The sequence below is a fragment of the Echinops telfairi genome, unplaced genomic scaffold, assembly GCF_000313985.2.
Source record: "Echinops telfairi isolate 266 unplaced genomic scaffold, ASM31398v2 ScPeMD7_7420;HRSCAF=8458, whole genome shotgun sequence".
Taxonomy (NCBI): Eukaryota; Metazoa; Chordata; class Mammalia; order Afrosoricida; family Tenrecidae; genus Echinops; species Echinops telfairi.
Genome location: NW_022111320.1, coordinates 17,043,904 through 17,057,667, shown reverse-complemented (window position 1 = coordinate 17,057,667; position 13,764 = coordinate 17,043,904). Strand labels below are relative to the sequence as shown.

Sequence of the window (13,764 nt, the reverse complement as noted above, 5' to 3'; positions counted from 1 at the left end):
CGCTCCCACTACCATGACTCGAATTCTATCTTGCAAGACTGGCTAGACCAGAGGAGGTACACTGGTACAGATAGGAACTGAAAATACAGGGAATAGAGGTAAAATAACTGCTTAACGGGGTCCCCTTGAGATTAGAGAGTTCATATCTGTAAAAACAGGCATCTGCTCAAAATACTTCCATAGTCTAACCTATGTTTTTTAAAGCTGCCATATAAGCACAATTTTTCTCTCAGATCACTGCTTGTTGACATCAATTGACAAATTGATGTCATCTTTTGAGAAAGATTTTGCCATTACATATTAAGAGCTTTTAAAGAATGTCTAAGTCTTTGGCCCAATTCTTTTTCTAGAATGTCTTAAGGCGAAACTCAGGCACTCAGACAAAGATGGCCATTGTCAAAACAGGAAAGTGGGCAGCACAGGGACAGAGCACCGACCTTAGTCACACTTAGGTTTGAACCCTAACTCTGACACCAGCACAGCTGTGCAAGTTCACTTCCCTCTCTGAGCCTTGGTTTCCTCTGTAAAAGGAAGGTGCTACTACTACCTTGGTAAGGTTGTTGTTAAGCATAAGAAGCAGTGCATGTATATAAAGCACATTGGGAAATACATGGCAGTTGTTATTATCAAATATAGCAGAATAGATTCAAATATCCAGTAACTTAATGGCTGGGCTATAAGTGATTACATTATAATTTGATAATACTGTGCATAGCCACTAAAAATGGAGGTTTCAAAACTTTTTCAAATATATTTCCATGTATAAAATTACTTACTCATCATCTGGAGTGAGCTGGACAGGTTCATTAGTGAACTGAGAATCAAAGTTGTCCAAACCAAATTCCCCAGAAATATTTGGTTTAAAAGGAGGTACCACCTGCTTTTGCTCCATCTAAAAAGACATATTGGATGACAGCTCAAATCTACATTCTTAGCAAAACTGCCTTTACATTCCCCATCTGCCCTCAGATGTTTCCCAGTCTTACTGAGTCAAAAGTGAATTCACAGGTATGATTCTACACTGTAAATAATGCTGGGCATAATTTACAAATACAAACATTGGCATAGGCCTCATTAACATTACAACTTACTCCATTACATTAATATTCTAAGCTTTACTCTTCACATGTTTTAAAAGTTATTTCCGAAGCACTTTAGAGTGGCTTTATATTTGAGCTCTATTTGTTTTATAGCATTCATTAAACATGGTAAGTACTGGCTCGAGATAACAATGTAATCTAGGAAAGCAAACAGCTGAAGTTGACATACCATGTCCCAATCAACATTTCGGAAGAATGGGTGTCCCTGAATATCAGCAAATCCTGTTTGAGGATGGCAACCCAGTCGTTCTTTGGGATCCTGTGGTAGAAAGAAATGTTTCAAGAACTGGGTGACTATTATGCTTAAAACAAAACAAAACTTTGTGACCCATGTTCTGTGTGTACTATATGATACATTTAGTCTCCAGGCCAGAAGAGTATAGTACTTTGAAATCAGCTGGGTAAGACTCGACCCAACTGATAAACCTGAATATTTTGACCAGTAAGATTTCCTCATGGCTCTCTTCACAGATGGTGCAATCAGAGTGGAGAGTGCCACCGCTCCCTGATAAAGGGTAGACCATTTGAGCAGCGCTGGGCTATTTCCTTGGCCTGGGTCACAGGGATAGCCAACATCTGTAAACCCCTCAGTAGCAACACAATTTTGCCCTCAGTTCAGTTTTTAAAGCCAATGCTCCACCAATGATGCAACTCTAGCTAGATCACTAACCTGAGAAAGGACTGTAATTTTGAAAACATCCTGGCTTATTCATTACTACGAAGATCAAAGGCAGGTTCTTTCTGAGAAGGGTATCTTATTTTGTATATTAGCACCTCTACTCTTCACATTTCAATGTGTTAAAGACTAGGTCTCAGGTTTAAATCTTTCCTCTTATAAACTATTCATTTCAAACAAGTTTCAACGGCTAATTTAACTAAAATGTATCATTATCCTATTTATTTACCTTAGGAGGTGCATATGCATCAACTCTCCGTCTATTCTGCCATGTATTTAAAGGAAGACTTATGACTGACAACATCATAATCCCAGATATTTTTAAGAGCCAAAGAGAACACCGAATTTCTTTTGAATCTCCTCTGATTATCAGTATGATGTGAAAACTCAAAACCTCACTGCTGTCGAGTAAATTCCGACTCATAACAACCCTACAGGATAAGGCAGAACTGGCCTGGGCTTCCAAGGCGGTAACTATTTACAGGAGTGGAAAGCCACATCTTTCTCCCGAGAAACAGCAGGTGGATTCAAACCGCTGACCTTGTGGGTTAGCAAACCAGCACATATCCCACTAGGCCAGCAGTGCTAATATATGATAATGAACATATTCTATGGATAAAAAGCCAAACAATTATGAAAAACATGGCAACAATTATTTTAAAAATACAACAACAATTGTGAGGATGGCGTAGGACCATGCAGTGTCTTGCTCTACTGTGCATAGGCTCATTATAGGTTGGAACCAATTTGATGACAACAACAAAAGTATAATGAGCTTATATGCAAATATCCAGTTTTTCCTTAATTGAATATATTATGATTATTATTTATATAAAGCCACTGTATGTACTATATAGCTAGGATCAAAGTGTATGGGTAGAGCAGAAAAGACAGTGCATCCCAACATTTAATGCTGCTAATTCCTTTTCAGTTAGGAGCCAAATTCCAGATCTAATGGAAAAAGTTAATTAATCTGCAGTTTAGGAATTTTAAGCTGCCAGGACCTGTACATTTACCACCAGCTCCATGCCTAGGGACAGAGATACACCAGGAAAGGGTTGGTTATAGACACGAGCCATACCTTGTTGAGAAAACTCTTCAAGACACTTGCAGCTTTTACAGACAGAGAACGTGGTATGCGAATTTGTTTTTCCAAAATCACTAGAAAGATAAAATTATGGTATGACATTTAACTTTAACATGGATTTGATCTTATATTTTTCCTATAAAACATTCTAGGCATTTAGCAAAGACATTGCATATACAACCAGCCCGCCATGTATCTTTCCAGGCTCCCTCCCTCTCCCCCTCTTACTTATTGCAGACAATCTCTACTCTGGGATTTTAAAACTCATTTTCGTGCATGTTTTATTCTTTGACTAGGCTACTCTGTCTCTGTTTCCAATCTATAAAAACTGGATAAAAATTACGCCTACTGTATAGAGCTGTCATGAAGCTTGAATGAGTAAAATGCTAGGCAAGTCCTTGGTATTAACTATTACATGTAATATAATATCGTGTCTTACTGGGCATCATCACATTACTCTCCAAAGGTGCTGTGCCATACTGCATTGCTACTAGCAGCCTGTGGCTCGTCCAGTGCGCCACATCCTCACCAACACTGGCATTATCACACTATACTCTCTGCTACATGTCTCACCCGTGGTTTAATGTGCACACCTCTAATTCAAGTCCAGGAAGAAGGCGGCCTGGCAATCAATCTACTTCTGAAGACATCCGCCCGGAAAGTCTCCTGGCGCAGTTCTAGTCTGACACACACAGGGCTGCTATTGGTCAGAACCAACTCTGGCATCTGGTCTTGAGTTACTAATTACTAGGAGGTTGAACATCTTTCCACATATTCCTTGGCCATTTGGGTAACCTATTAAATTCAGTCTATATTCAGATCCTCTGATGGCTATTATCATTACAAGTGTAGAATTTTATTTCAAACAGCCATAGCATTTCTTTGAACTGTACGATAGGGAATCCTTGTGCTTGTCTGCCTGTTTCTTTCTCTTCAGTTCTTTGTTTCTGACTATGCAATCTCTGTTTTTCACCTGCTGACCCCTTTAATCTTATTGGTGCTCTACTTTCCTTCATCCTATTCTTCGGGTCCATGTCTAAGGCTGTCCTCTCTAACCACAGGATTCACTCCTCCAAGCTCTTTGTGATACACAATCTGAAGAAATCACTTTGTTGTTGTTAGCAGTAGTGGTGATAGTCATTGAATAAGAAGGTACCTGGCAGGTGAGACTGAAACTGCAAAAATTGAAAGGATCTAACAACAACAAAAGAGTCAACATCTGACACGTAAGTATATATTCTAGATGGAGCATATTGTCCAGATGATTCTTTTACCTTCTCAAAGTATTAATCTGCACCATCCACACTTGTGCTTTAGAACACATTCTTACAAAGACCTCTTAGAAAACACTGCAAGTTACCTTGGAAGAGATAGTCCTCTGTGTTTTGATCGGGGTTATCAGAGCTGCCAACAATATCAAAGGGAGACCTGCCTGCCATCATCTCAAACATGAGCACTCCAAGAGCCCACCAGTCGACACTGAAACCTTCAGAAATTTGAAAGAAACCGGAATTATCCACCTGCATTCTTGAAAGTCAGTAATGTGCGATTCAATCTATCACACAATGATAATAATAATAAAAAGCATAATGAACAAGCAAACCCCATAAGTATTAGAACGAAGGAGGTATTCGGAAGTACTTGACATATCAACAAAAACAGGGACCAAAATTATAACTTCTGGGTAAAACGTTAAGTATCTTTTCCCAAACATGTCTGTAATTTCAGGTTCATTCATACAGTTAATATTTTGTTTTGAAGCTATAATTATATTAATTGTATTTGAGAATAGCTTCCCTTGGGCCCTGGCATCAGATTGTGAACATGGGTCGAAGTAACATATCTTCTTCTAAAATCTAAGTGTCAAAACCCAAGGAGTCAAACATTTTCTTAAGGCAAATACGGTATACCCTCTGGTTCCTGACAAGCAGTGAGCCTCTGCACCATCCTTCCGACTCCTGGGACCCCCTCAGGAAATCTGAACAATGGTGGTGCCGATGGCCTGAGGCAACACGACTTCATTAAAGGAGATGTTTTTGCCCAAGCCTGGCCCCTCCACAAAAAAATTAGCAGAGCAAAATCTGAACAATCATCCAGAAGTTCATGACTCTGTAGTCACATTGCTGAGGTCTGAATCTCTGCTCTGCCATTTTCCAGCGCTATGTCCTTGGGCAAGTTATTTACATTCCTGTGCCTCTGTTTCACCATCTGTACAATAGGAGTTAGCCGTACTTACCTCACAGGATTATTAATATATGCAAACTGCTTAGAACAATGTCTGGCATTCTTCATTATTTTCACTACTAAATTACTTAAAATTCTACCACCAAATAGTGCCAAGGAGCCATTGTGTCTAATTTCAGAGTTCAGAAGTGATGTGGGGTCTTCACTTATATTTTAAGAGCATCCCAAAAAATTTTAAACAAGGATCAATATTAAACTAGTGTCTTATATTGCAATTGGCACCACATTTAATCACCCATTCAGCACACAACTAAAATACCACGTTATCTATTTATTACCATAATCTTCTCCTCTTAAAATTTCCGGAGCAATGTAATTTGGAGTACCACAGAAAGTGCTTGTTGTATCTCCTGGCCGTAGTCCTTCCTTTTAAAAAAAGGAAAAAAATTAAGATCCAAATTTCTCTTTTTAGATCAGACTTTATAGGTAAGATAGCAAGCTTAAAATACTGTATTATGAGTATAACTGTGTTTATTAATAAAATCTAGATCACCACTAAATTACTTAATGAAAACCTTGTCTCAATAGAGTGTCATAAAAGTCAATTCAATTAAGAAAAAGACTACATTTAAAAAATAGTTTATTCTTTTAATTAAACTTTAATGTAAAATTTTAAATTATATGAGCAAAATAAATCATACTTCATTAAGAAAAGAATCATTCTAAACCCTTCTTAACAAAGCCACTTCTGGCATTATATGTTCCTTCTAATCTTTACTATCATACACCGGTGCTTTGGTTTTGTATCATTAACAACTACAGGTCAAGGATTTTGTCTTGTTTGGATTCACAATCAATTCTCATGAAAGCGGCAGTCAAGCAATCAAAAGAAGTAATGCATTAGGTAAATCTGCTGCACAAGACCTCTTTAAAGTATTGAAAAGCAAGGATGTTGCTTTGAGGACTAAGGGGTTCCAGACTCAAGCCACGATTTTTCATTGCCCCATATGCATGTGAAATTTGATAAATAAGACAAAAGAAGAATTGATGCATTTGAATTGTGGTGCTGGAGAAGAATGTTGATAGTATCAGACTGCTAAAAGGATAAGCTGATATGTCTTGGAAGAAGTACAGCCAGAGTGCTCCTTAGAGGCAAGGACGGAGAGACTTCATCTTACATACTACGGTATTTACATAATCTACTGTCAACTTGAGTGAAAGGGTGGAGTCTAGTCTGTCAATCAAGTCATAGCCAATGAGGCATTTCTGTGGGCATGGCTTTCTCCTGAGGATTCTGGGAACTCCCGATTTCCTCCCTGGAAGTGGGACACACTCTGCGAGACATTCCTGTGGACAAGCAAAATGGAGCTCTGCTGATGGAGTCAGAGCCCTGGAGCTGGAGAAGCCACATGGAGACCGACACCAGCACTGAGATGCCACCCCTGCCACTGGATTCACAAGACTATCCACCCACCACTGGCCTGTGATCTTCCAGCATTCAGCATTATTGCAGGTGTTGTGTGAGTCTGAAGAAGAATTTATAGACTGGTATTGGGCATATGGGCTAATATCGGACTTAGGGACTTGATCTGGACTGGAATGTTTTCTTAATATGCAATTACTCTTCAACATAAAGCTCTCTCATATACAAACAAAACAAAACAACTACAGGTCAGAGAAATTTAGGGAAAGATGCACTAACAAAGCAGTTCTGTGGGTTGCGACCCATTTGGGGGTCAAACGACCCTTTCACAGGGATCGCCTGATTCATAACAGTAGCAAAATTACAGTTATGAAGCAGCAACAAAAATAATTTTATGGTTGGTGGATCATCACAACATGAACTGTATAAAAGGGTCGCGGTGTTAGGAAGGTTGAGAACCACTGCAGTAACAGGTACAAAGAGAGAAAATACATAATAAATTGAACAATCACCGAGAGTACAGCAAATATAAACTAGTATGCACCTAATACACAATGTCAAAATATAATAAAAGTGGTTAAAAATTCTTAACCTCAATCATGGTAAAACAATTTTAACACATCAATAGCACAAAATGACAATTCAAACATGCCAACTATTAGTTAGCAGAGATCTATGTGGCCAAAAGCTAGAGTTAGTATATGCTCTAAGGCAGTTCCTTCCTCTGGTCTTAGATTTGATGTTTTTATTTTTTTACTTATTTATAACCCCTAGTTTATATGGGCTGGCATACATCTTCCATGTGGACTTAGCTGACACCTCACTTAGATGGCTGCTTGTTTTAAGACAAGCCTTTAAGAATAGAGATGCTATTATTTCTGGTAGCCGGTCACCATTTGCTTTCTTCACCACATTTTGCTATAGCACCCATATCGTCAGTGATCCCTTTATGAGGACAAGTATCGATACAGCTATGTCAAAAGAACTGTTCTTAGATTAGGGCTATGATAAGCTTAAAATCCATCTCTATAACTATGGTTTAACTATGTCCCTGCACATGGAAGCACACCAGCCTCTGTGATCACAAGGTGTTGAAGGGATCATGTATGAGGCATCAAAGAACAAAAAAACATAACATTTTGAATGAGGGGGAGTGCAGATTGAGGACCCAAAGGCCATCTGTGGGCAACTGGACACCCGCTTACAGAAGGGTAGCAGGGAGGATATGAGCCAGTAAGGATGCAATGTAGCAATGATGAAACACACAACTTTCCGCTAGTTCTTAAATGCTTCACCCCCACTATCATGATCCCAATTCTACCTTACAAATTCGGCTAGACCAGAACATGTACACTGGTACAGATAGGAACTGGAAACACAGGGAATCCAGGATGGATGATCCCTTCAGGATCAGTGGTGAGTGGCGACACTGGGAGGGTGGAAGGAAGGTGGGGTAGAAAGTGGGAACCGATTACAAGGATCTACATATAACCTCTTCCCTGGGGGATAGACAACAGAAAAGTGGATGAAGGGAGACATCGGACAGTGTAAGATATGACAAAATAATAATAATTTATGAATTATCAAGGGTTCATGAGGGAGGAGGAAGCGGGGAGGGAGGGGGAAATGAGGAGCTGTTACCAAGGGCTCAAGTAGAAAACAAATGTTTTGAGAATGATGATGGCAACAAATGTACAAATGTGCTTGACACATAGATGTGTGTATGGATTGTGATAAGCATTGTACAAGCCCCCAATAAAATATTTTAAAAAAAATTTCTAAATATGCCCATGGTACACTTTGAAGACATCATTATCCTTTTATTGGGGAAAATTATAAATCATCCCAATGGGCATATGGTAATTCTATTGATAGTATCATTATTATAGCCAACATTATAGAATTTCAAATACTGTTGAGACAAGGAGAGTATACATGTGGACAAGTTCTTAACAACAAAATACATCGATTGTTGACCTGTACAGATAAACAATTCAAGTGATTGGACACTGAATGCATACAATGAGGGCTGAGAGAGGTAAAACTTTATGGATGATATTCTTGATGCCATTCCATAGCTCACCAGATCTTCTGCCATTAGTGTTCAATGAACAAATCTATTCTTTAAATGTTCTCTAAATTCAAGTGGGACACACTCAAGGTTCCTATTTTGGCTCTGTGGACTTTACAATTTACATGTGAGTGATGACGGTCTGTGCCACAGTGGGCCCGTGGCCTTGTTTTTGATGCTGACATTGAGCTGTGCCATTGCTTTTTCCAGCCAATGTAGCCAAATTTGATTTCTGTGTATTCCATCTGGAGGGGTCTTTATGCACTGAATAAATGTATATGTTGTACAGAAAAGATATCTGCATGAAGTTAGGTATCTTTGGTCTGGCAAAATTCTATCATGCTATCGCCAGCTTCATTTCTATCACCAAGGCCGTATGTTCCAAGTCCTGTTCCTTCCTGTGTTTCTAACTTTTGCATGCCAATCACCAATAATTATCAATGCATTTTGATTGTACATTTGATCAATTTCAGACTGAAGAAGTTGGTAAAATTCATCAATTCCTTCATTATTAGCTTTAGTGGATGCTGCATACATTTTATGCATAGTATTGGTGCATAAATTTTATGAAAACAGATTAACTGTATTTCTTTGCATGTTTATAGCTATCACCTTATCACAGAGGCACTGTACTTCAAGATAGATCTTGAGCTGGGTAAGTCTGCTGACAAGACCTCTTTAAAGTATGGAAGAGCAAATATACCATTTGAGAACTTAGGTGCCCCTGACCGAAGCCAGGATATTTTCAATCAGCTCATATGCATGTGATAGTCGGATACTGATAAGGAAGATCAGAGAATCATCAAGGCATTTGCATTATGATGTTGGCAAAGGTATACTGAAAAGTACCACAGACTGCTGCCAGGAGAACACACAAATCTGTCTTGGAAGAAGTACAACCAGAATGCTCCTTAGAAGTGAGGATGGCGAGCCTTAGCCTCACGAGGCAGTCCCTGGGAAAGGACATCATGCTTGGTAAAGTAGAAGGGTAGGGAAAAAAAGGAGGACCCAGCAACAAGGACTGACACAGTGGCTGCGACAGTGGACTGAAGCCTAACAGCTGTGAGGCTGGTGCAAGACGGAGCAGTGTTCGTTCTGTTGCACATAGGGTTGCTGTGAATGAAAACTGTCTCAAGGGCACCTAACAACAGATGCATGTATATGTTTATGTGTATACATGTGTGTGTACATATATGTATATACAGAGGGAGAGAGACCTTGCTTGAAAAAATAAGAAATCATAAAAATCTCAACGTTTCAAAAGGCAGTTATGATTCAGATCATTTCCTTGGTACAAAACAATGAAAATTTCAAACAGGAGAACCTTTTTTTTTTAACTATGCAGTATTATAAAATTAAGCACTGCTTTTTTCTTTTTTTCTACTTATAAGCATTTCTTATAAAAATATGTACATATTTTTCTCCAAGTTGTACTGTAATTTATAACACTAGGAAGCCTGTGGCTCAATGATAAAGTACCAGGCTGCTAACTGAAAGGCTGGTGGTTTGAGATCACCAGCTAGCTGATCCTCAGAAGAAATCTGTAGCAGTCGGATTCCCTAAGGATTTACAGCGTTGGAAACCCTAGAGGGCAGTTCTGCGATGACCTGGGTAGATCTACTCAGCGGCAACAGGTCACATAATAACACTGTTAGAAATATCTAGAAAAATGTTTAGTAATATATTGTATCTACCCCCATTTTATGATTCTCAATAAAACTGCATATTTTATATACTAAGAAATATGAATGCGATGTTCAATTGTTTTATAGTGCTGGCAATGGCATATCGTACCTTCTGATGATAAAAGACACACATGTTCAAGGCAAGAAGAGGCAAAGGACTCAGCCTGTTGGCCTAGAACAACAAAGCTATGCTAAATGATTCACGTGTTGACTCTTGTACCTGTGGCCACCAGTTAAATTACCTACAGCACCACAGAGGTGTCACTCTTAAAATTCTACTGATGGAAATATAGTTAAAGCCCTATCAATTTATAAAATGGCTAAATGAATTAAAATTAAATCATTACATTCATAAAGTATTTTGAACATGAACTCGTGTTTTCATATGCCTCCATTCAGCACTATCTTCTGCATCTTTATGTATAAGCATCTAGGTGAGAACTGAAGAAACTAAGCTGAAGGAAGTATTTCTGGGGAAACAAGGAGTATTTTAGTGTTTTCAGATTTCACAAGGAATTATTACAAGGCAAAGAAATGCATTTCAAATTTTCATGACATTAAACATTTGCAGACTTCATGTAAATCTAAAGATTTGCTTGAGTTAGACGATGGAAGGCATTCACACCTCGAGGAATTCATTTCTCATAAATCTTAACATCACAGGGTGAGAGAAGGCACAAATGACTGTTCATAATGTAATGTCGCTTGAAAGAGCTTCTAACCTTACGCCTTTACCCACTAATAGAACTATGCAGACTCTGGAGAAAGGGAAAGACACAGAGACAAAGGCAGGACATCCAGTTTTAAGATCTACCAAATGATACCACTGAGATTACACAGCAAAGATTGTAACAAGGTTGGGTGTGCGTTTCCATAAAGAATGAGAATGTAATATGCCAATATTTTTTAACACTATTTTCTCCAATAATATCTGCCAATGAAAACAGGATTCCCAAATCCTCTTGGGTAAAGAAAACCTTTCATTCCTTTTTAGGATTATTAAATTATCTTTATTTAAGTAATGCAGCACCCATTGCTCATTGCAGTAACTTAAGACAATACAGAAAATTAAGCAAAATAAATGCTACCTACCAACATAGACAATTCTCGTCTTTTGAAAAGCACTTTGGTGGAATAGCCCAAAGACAGAATTACTAGGATACAGCACCCTTAAGGTTCCTGACACATTCCACCAAAGTGCTTTTCAAAATGGTCTAAGAATTTTTAAACCTGACATATGAGAACATACTTTTCATTAAACTCTTGTAAATACAGACTATTTTAAAACTATTTAAAACCAATGATCTGGGCTTCAGGAAAAAAAACCCTTCACTGTTTTACACAATACAATAAAGTTAACCTTCTTTGTATTTTCAGTTTTACATTCTCAAGTCCCTGAGCAGTCCAGTAAGTGTTTAACTACCAACTGATAGGTTGGTGGTTTGAAGCCACCTATCAGTCTCTCCAAAGACAGCACTGGGGATCGATTCCGAAAGGTCGTGCCCTAGAAAACCCTATGGAGCAGTCCCGGTTGGCACGTATGGGGATGCCAAGAGTCAGAATCAGCTTCACAGCATCTAAGAGCAGCAACACATTTTCTCTTGAGAACTGTCTGAATTCTTCATTATCATTTTCCCCCCTTTTGAAAAGGGAAAGAAAACCCACTGGGCAAAAATGAATAGAACAAAAGGAGACACAAGTCTGAGGGATGAGTTCTTGGGTTAATTTGCTAACGTCTCTATAACTCAAAGCTACATGGAAAACCTTCAAAGTCTAGCATTAGGAAAATGACTAAGTTTTATACATATATGCAAAAGTAGTCCGAGATTTTATTTTCTAATACATGTGAATATGTTATTGAAGTTATTGAAGGTTACTTTTAAATACTATTAGCCGGACTCCATGACAACATTAGTGTTTACTTCACCTCCACCAGGGTCTGGAACTGACACGCCCCTCAGGAGGAAGGCAGTTCACACTTCAGTGTACTCGCTGCCATGCTACTGCCTGTGTGAGGCTAATTTTATACCTTGTACTTTGACAAGGAAAGTCGTTTTCTACACATTTTGTGCATAAAGGACAGACTTTTAGATAAAACACTGCCATAAAATAGATCAGAAAATAAAGACATATCTTTCTGAAAGCAACTAAAATTCTTATTTTATTCTAGTGCACATATATAAGTTTGAAACCATTTTATAATGATAGCACTCATAGGAAAATCCTGAATGCACTATTTAAAGAGTCATTAAATAGCAAAACTAAAAGGTGATATGCAAGCGGTTGTGTTAAAGAGGTGGGAATTGTAGGCAATTACTATTTCCAATTTTTTCCCAAGTGTCACCACTTTCAAAACAGAAAATCACCTCGAATTGGCAAATGTTGCATACTTTTGCAATTTAAAAAAAAGTTACAGAGAACAAGAAGAATTAATTCTGTCAGGTAAGCATTGGACTGCTAACCATAAGGTCGGTAGTTCAAAGCCAGTACCCGCTACATAGGAGTAAAGCTGAGGCTCTAAGAAAGATTTACAGCCTTGGACACTATCAGAGGGTCATGAGGAGTTAGAATGGACTGATGGCAGTAGGTTTGGATGGCCTAATAACACTCACAGAAGACAGGAAACGGGCAAATGCTGAAGAGAATAGCACATTTGCCTTCGTGTAAGATTCCAGAAAGTATCTCAAACCAAGCAGTTCCCCATCTTTACACATGAAGCAATTTTATCAAGCACTGAATAGAAAACCCTTTTAATAATCAGAGATCTTTTCCCTCACCTTACACATGCCATAGTCAGTGAGTTTAATGTGCCCTTCAGAGTCCAGTAATACATTGTCCAATTTCAAATCTCTATAAATTATTCCTCTTTCATGAAGATAATTCAGTGCTAGACTGATTTCTGCAGAGTAAAATCTAAAAATAAAAATAAAAGACATTTTCTAATTCAAACATTTAGATTTCAGGGAGTTGTTAAGACAAGGAACTTAAGTTCTACGCTAGCTGCAAACAGAAACATAAAAAACATGCTGACTTTTTTTTCCTTTCAACATTTTTGGCATCTGATATAAAAACCAAACTGAACTACCATTCTAAAAGACTTGAATCGAAAACACAATTAAAGTTCTAGACTAGCTTAGACTTATATTTTCCATAAAGTTAACAACTTCAAAGTCTCAAATAAGGTTTTTTAATTTAGAGTCCTTGGATGGACTTTAGCTCATCCAAACTCCTCCAAGGAGGCCAAGGTGATATGGACATTTTACAGAAGTTTCCACAGCTTTCAACACTTCGAGGAAGGACCGATGAACCCCCCTGCACCCCAGAAGGCAGGTTTGGAATAGAAAAAAACCCTAAAAGTTGATTACTCAAGCTATAAATTTCACACTAAGATTTTAGAAAAGGAATTAAAAGGAGCTACTTGTAAAATTTAATATTAAAGAAAGAACTTTTAAAAAACTGTCACCAGCTTACTGGAAAACACCCCTAAAGGCCAACGATCCTTGAACTAACTACAATCTTTTCTTTCTTCTTGTGTTTT

The 13,764-nt window shown here is 38.2% G+C and overlaps 1 protein-coding gene across 1 annotated transcript in view; it reads right to left on the bottom strand.

Moving 5' to 3' along the window:
- The window catches only part of PRKCI (protein kinase C iota), an 83,417-nt gene that overhangs the window by 16,346 nt on the left and 53,307 nt on the right, over window positions 1-13,764 (bottom strand). Inside the window, exons 12-17 of the mRNA XM_030887653.2 lie at window positions 13,004-13,139; window positions 5,386-5,473; window positions 4,224-4,349; window positions 2,858-2,937; window positions 1,270-1,359; window positions 777-892 (exon numbers count right to left, since the gene is read on the bottom strand). Of these exons, the coding sequence (XP_030743513.1) occupies window positions 777-892; window positions 1,270-1,359; window positions 2,858-2,937; window positions 4,224-4,349; window positions 5,386-5,473; window positions 13,004-13,139 (636 nt within the window). The remainder of the gene's footprint in view (window positions 1-776; window positions 893-1,269; window positions 1,360-2,857; window positions 2,938-4,223; window positions 4,350-5,385; window positions 5,474-13,003; window positions 13,140-13,764) is intronic.